Source organism: Chinchilla lanigera, unplaced genomic scaffold (genome assembly GCF_000276665.1).
Source record: "Chinchilla lanigera isolate Chin_1 unplaced genomic scaffold, ChiLan1.0 scaffold00203, whole genome shotgun sequence".
In the NCBI taxonomy this organism is placed as follows: domain Eukaryota; kingdom Metazoa; phylum Chordata; class Mammalia; order Rodentia; family Chinchillidae; genus Chinchilla; species Chinchilla lanigera.
In genome coordinates, this window is record NW_004955604.1 from 507,141 (window position 1) to 513,692 (window position 6,552).

The window sequence follows — 6,552 nt, forward strand, 5'->3', positions numbered from 1 at the left end:
CTTTTACTAGAAGTTTGAAGTGTAATATAAGATTGTTTATATGTGCTCATTCTGTTTTCCTAATGTGGGAATCCACTGTTATAAATTTCCCTCTGAGGAATGCTTTCATTGCATCCAACAGGTTCCGGTAGGTTGTATGTGCATTTTTGTTTGATTGTAAATAGTGTTTAATTTCTACTTTGATTTCTTCTATATTGAATAGAAGTGGCAATAGTGGACATAGTTATCTTGTTCCTGACTTTAGAGTGAAAGCTTTCAGTGTTTTACCATTTAATATGATGTTGGCTATTAGTTTGTCATAGATGGCTTTTATCAGATTGAGATAAAGACCATCTATTCAAATTTTCTGTATGGTTTTATCATGAATAGGTGTTAGACACTGTCAAGTCTTTTTCTACATCTATTGAGATAACCATGAGGTTTTTGTCCTTGGCTCTGTTAATATGGTGCATTATATTTACCGATTGCATATGTTGAACCATCTCTGTGTCTGTAGGATGAATTCTACTTGGTCATGGTGTACAGTCTTCTTGATGACTTGCTGTATTCTGTTTGCCAGTAACTTATTGAGGATTGTTGGGTTTATGTTCATTAGGGAGATTGAACTGTGGATCTCTTTTGGTTTGACCCCTCTCTGCTTTTGGTTTCAGGGTAATCTTGCCTCCAGGAATGAATTTCAGCTTATTGTTCATCTTGCAATTCCATTAAACATGTTTGATGAGTTATGGCAGTACGTCTTCTCTAAATTTCTTGAGGAATTTGGCAGTGAATCCATCAGAACCTGGGCTTTTCTTTGTTGGTGTATTTTTAATTACACTTTAAATTTCATTGACTGATATTGATTTATTTAGAATTTTGACATCTACTTGATTGAACTTTGGTAATTCATATGTATCTAGATATCTGTCCATTTCTTCTCCATTTTAAAGATTTCACAAACACAACCCAGGTAGTACAGGAAATACTACAAAGAATGTACACCCGGGATCTCATCTTATTAAAAAGAATTTGGATAGCAAAAGAAATTACAATTATATAATGTTATGATTTTACTCATATTTTCATAACTTTACCAAATTTTTTGTACATTTTGCAAAGTACAATTATTTAAAATGTATTTATGCATTATTTTTCCATTTTTCTTTCCAAATATGTCACACCTACCTAATGTTTGAGAACAGATATGAGTTTTGGGAAATCAATTATACCTCAATTACATCTCATAGTATCCTTAATGATTTTTTTTGAGCTGTTTAAATCACTTTTATTTTTTTATTTTAAAAATAAAAGGAGGAAAACATTAACAGACAGGCAACATTTTACAAAATAGCAAAAGAACAGTACAGACAGTATGGAGTTACAAACAAAGTGGTAGGGAATTAACAATGCTTGTTGTATTACATATTGATATCTTCAAAGTGATTTCTCATGATATCCTTAATGATTTTTATGCTTACCTGATTAATCCCAGTTATTCAGTGAAAGATACATGTGTAGACAACAAAATAGTTCCATTCACTCCTTTATTCTGAACATTCTCAGTCAAAAAGAGGTATCTCTGGATAGAAAAAACCCACTGTATAATCTCCTCTTTCTCTGTCTTTCTAAAATCTTGGATAGTTTTCTTACTCTGTCCTGTAATTGGTTTCTAATTCAGTAATTTATGTATAAATGAGTGAGTAGGCATAATTTCCAAAGAGATAAAGTTATTTGATATAATTGTTAGTCTTATAAAAGTTGCTACAAAATCATAAGTCTTTTAAAAATTTGGCAAGTGTCTTTTATAGATTTATACTTCTATTCCAGTCCAGTTAGATATACATCCAGCTTGTGAAAATATTTGAAGCCATTAGTCTCCATTTTCATAATTAAGGTTTAAAACTCTCAATATCACTTCAGCATTTATTATCTAGGAATTCCTCTTTCATTACTGAATGACAGTGTTTTTGGTTGTGAGCTTTGTCTTTCAACTCTAAGTATATCACCTTATCTGGCCTTCCAGATAAGGTTTTATTTTTTCTGAACATATATTGTTAATTGGTTTTTCTCTGGTACCGGGAACCAAACTCATGACCTTGCGCTTGCCAGGCAGGCGCTTTGCCGCTGAGCTAAATCCCCAGCCCCTTCTGAACATATATTGATAATTGTTTAGTGATCTTTTTCTAGCTTTTTCGGTCTTTATCACTTGTAGAAATCTTCCATGACAATTTATATGCTTTTATCAAGCTATTCATGATAAGAAATGTACATGTACCAGCTGCTCTCCATGAAGAATATAATCATTATGTACTACAAATGTGAACAAATAAAAAATAAAAATTTAAAAAGTAAAGCAAAGAGTGTATAATGTTGGATTAATAAAGAACTGAAATGAAAAGTTAACAAAGAAATGAATAGATATTTCTGAGATTGTGTTTTAGTCCTTTGTCTATCTCTCTGAGAAAACAAATGGTCAGCTGGTCTATGAAAAAAGGTTCAAAATTCAAATTCAATTCAAAATTCAAAATCATTAGGAAATGCAAATTCAAACCTCAGGGAGATATTCCATCATACCTGTCAGGGTGGCTCTTGATAATATGCATGAAAGAACTCAAGTGTTGAATCAGATGTGGCAAAACATGAGGCTTCAGACACTATTGGTGGAATGTAGATTATTGTTGTTGTTGTGGAAAATAGGAGGGAGATTCCTAAATAAATTAAAAGCAGAACTACCATATACACTATCAAATCTTCAGAGTATATATCTATAGAAAACTGAATCAATATAGTAAAGTGATAAATACACTTGTATGATTCTTGTAGCATTGTTCACAATACCTAGGACATTTAATCTAAGTGGTCATCAATAGATGAATGGTCATCAATAAGTGGTCACCAATAGATGGATGGATAAAGAAAACGTGATATGAAGGTTCGTTGCAAAACTACTCCAGATTAAAAAAAATAACCCATCACTGTGAATAAGGTAGGTGAGTAGCAAAGATTTTATGTTATGACAAATAATCCAGGCACAGATGAGCACATACTGCATGATGTATGCGTGATATAAATCAGTTACACTCAGAAAAGCAGAACGTTGGTCACCCTTGACTAAGGCCTGGGGTCTTCTGGGTAGATTAATCATCTCCTTATAGGTAGTAGTAGGTTCTAGAGACATACTTTAAAGCATGGTAATGATAGTCATTAACAATATGATATTCTTGAAAATGGCTAAGATCATATTTAATGTTATCACCAAAAATATGCAAGGAAGATATTTATCATTCCTATATGTATAATTCGGTATATGTAATTATATATAGTCTTTATATATATGTACTTTAAACCATATGTTTATGGAAACACCCACATATGTATTTGTTTTTGTGTATCAATTAAAATTGGAGAAAATACACAGGCTTCTCTGAGTTTTCTTTATCTTTCAGACGGCAAAGTTTCTCCTTGCGCCCTACGTGACTGCGCTCCTGTAGCTGCTGGGGAAGGATTCTCCAAAGCACTCAAACTCTCTACATGGAGACGCCCACAGAAACTTCTAATTGTTTCTGGGAATTGGGATCTGGAAAGACCTTATTGACTTCTTTACTTGTTTCTTACTGTCATCTCAACTTCCTGAACATGCACTGTCATGAAAATTACAGGTGAAGTGGTAATTGCGTTTCAGGGGAATTGAGATCACACAACCATGGCCCATATCTTGGGATCTGGACACCTCCCTCCCACACAAGCAGGAGGTCTTGCGACTGTCGCCTCAATTTGCTGTTCAGGAAGCTTGTAGGAACTTGGTATTTTCTGTTCTAGTCTGTGAAGTAGAGGCTGTGAGAGAAGGAACTAATTCAGCATCTGCGTTTTGGTGAGTCACCATATTTGGTAAAGCGGTCCATTCGGTGTGACAGAAACACAAAGGGAGGAAGGATGATTTCTGAGGCCCAGGCTAAGCTTTGAACAGAGGTCTGAGACCCCTCAGCAGCCGCTAACTGCTCACCATGTGCTGTCATATGACCAGCACAAAAGATGGCTTCAATGATTGCTCTAAGCTGTAAAGACACCAATCAGGAAATCATTCTGCTGTTCAAAGTGCTTTTGAATATTTCTTTAGGAATGATTCTGTGGTGTAAAGTATTCACACAGAATGGGGATTCTCACAGTCCAATATGTCTATAGAGATATTTCAAATATGAGAAGTTATATATGGATTCTAAAACCACCACTACTCTGGCTTTGTGAAAATACAGCACAGAAATAAGAAAAATGTCACTGAAGCCTGACTGAGAGATGCATATATCTTGATGACATTTAGGTGAGTCACATACCTGCTCTACTAACCATGCTTTCTCTTTAAGGGAAACAGGATTAGATCTTAACCCACCGTCTTGTGGCAGTAAGTATGTTAGAATTGGGATGCCACAAATCAGAGTGATGCAGATATTTAAAATGCTATATAATGAAAAGGAACATTCAAAATTAAAAAACTTTTAAAAATGCAAAATATATAGTGGAAATATAATTTTAAGGAATATAAATGTGCATAATTTTGAATTGATTGCATATGAAAAAATTTCCTCGCAACTTATTTTTTTTTATTTTAAAGATAAAAGGAGGGAAACATTAACAGACAGACAACATTTTACAACATATCACAAGCACAATACAGACAATACAGAGTTACAAACAAAGTGGTAGGGAATTAACAATGGTGGTTGTATTACATATTGATATCTTCAAAGTGGCTTCTCATGAAAACAGATATAGACACGCAATACTGGTCAACCAAAGACTCATTGACAGTTTCTTTCCTCACAACTTATTTTTCTATGCAGAATCCTATATTTTGGAATGTTGATATGAATCAACATATGAATACACCGTTGAAGAATGTCAGCTATGGATCTGAAATTTGTAATCTTCTTACTTTTCCCAATTGTCTTTGGAAGTCTGGGAAATGTTTCACTTTTATGTCAGTCTGTCTTCCTTTACTTCAGTGGATGCAGGTCCAGGTCTACAGATGTGATTCTCAGGCACCTGACTGTGGCCAACTTCTTGTACATTCTGTGCAGGGGAATCCCAGAGACCATGGCAGCTCTTGGGATGGAAGACTTCCTCAATAATGTTGGATGCAAACTAGTTTTCTATCTTCAAGCAGTAGGAAAGGGTATGTCCTTCAGCACCACCTGCCTGCTGAGTGTCTTCCAGGCCATCACCATCAGCCCCAGGAGCTCCAGGTGGGCAGAGCTGAAAGTGAAAGCCCTAAACTGCATCGGACCCTGTACCATCATTTGCTGGGTCCTGCACATGCTGCTAAACATCAGAATTCCTATATTGGTGAGTGACAAAAAGAGCAACAAAAACGTCACAAACATTATAGATTTTCAGTACTGTTTAATTATGAGTCCTGACAAAGACACAAACTCCATTTTTGCAGCCTTGTCATTATCACACGACATTTTGTGTTTGAAACTTATGATCTGGAGCAGTGGCTCCATGGTTTTCATTCTGTACAGGCACAAGCACCAAACTCAGCATATTCACAGACACAACATCTCACCAAGATCTTCCGCTGAGACAAGAGCTTCTCAAAGCATCCTCACGCTGGTCTGTACCTTTGTGTCCTTCTATGCCCTGTCTTCAGTCATTTATGTCTGGTTTTCTCTTTATGACAGAGCTGCTTGGTGGCTGGTTAAAACTTCTACCTTAACCAGTGCTTGTTTCCCTGCTGCTAGTCCCTTCATTCTCATGGCCCGTGAACAGTGTGCGTGCAGGCCCCTGTGGAGGAAGTGAACACGCATCTCACCTGTTCAGACATGTCAATGAGTCTACTTTTCATGTCTTCAGTACTGCACGCACTCACCCATCACAAAGCCCAAAGCACAATCATGAGCCAGTTTTACTATAGAGTTGGGTGTAAAGATGATAGCTAGAGTTATTTTTCTAATCAACAGTAATTTAAAGCATTTGAAATAAAATAATTTTTAATATTAATGATTAATATAATTTTATTTTACAAGTGAAACTTTTTGACTTCTTTATTCAGTGACTTCCAGCCTGTCTCTCTGCGTTCCTTCTTTCTTTTTTCCATTCTTTGTTTTTTGTATGGAATATTTTTCTTTACCAGTCTCAAGTAATTACACATTTTAACTTACTTTTGTCAGTGAAATATGTATATGTATGTACATATATAATTACTATATATTTAAATGAGGATTAACTCTCTTAATATACTTTTATTAGTCTATTGTACCTTTCTGGATTTCTATCATTTGTTCTTTTATGTCAGATCCAGGTTTTTATATGACACTATAAGTACAATCTCTTTTTATACATTCTTCAGCTGATGGGCATTTGGGTTTTTTCCAAGATTTATCATTACAAATTGTGCTGCTATAAACATAGGTGCACATATATTGCTCAGGTATGATGTTTGTAATTCTTCTGGAAGGATCTAAAAAGGGGACTAGTTTGATCGAAAGGTACCTTTAATTCTACTTGTTAAAGGAATCTCCACACTGATTTTGGCCACATCAGTGTACACTCCCATCAACAGTGGAGGATTCCTTT

General features: G+C 35.2%; 1 protein-coding gene across 1 annotated transcript in view; it reads left to right on the forward strand.

The window, feature by feature from the left end:
• LOC102019555 overlaps positions 1-5,775 on the forward strand; it is a 41,061-nt gene extending 35,286 nt beyond the window's left edge. Inside the window, exon 6 of the mRNA XM_005414874.2 lies at positions 4,980-5,775. Within this exon, the coding sequence (XP_005414931.2) occupies positions 4,980-5,775 (796 nt within the window). The remainder of the gene's footprint in view (positions 1-4,979) is intronic.
• Positions 5,776-6,552: the final 777 nt, after the last annotated feature.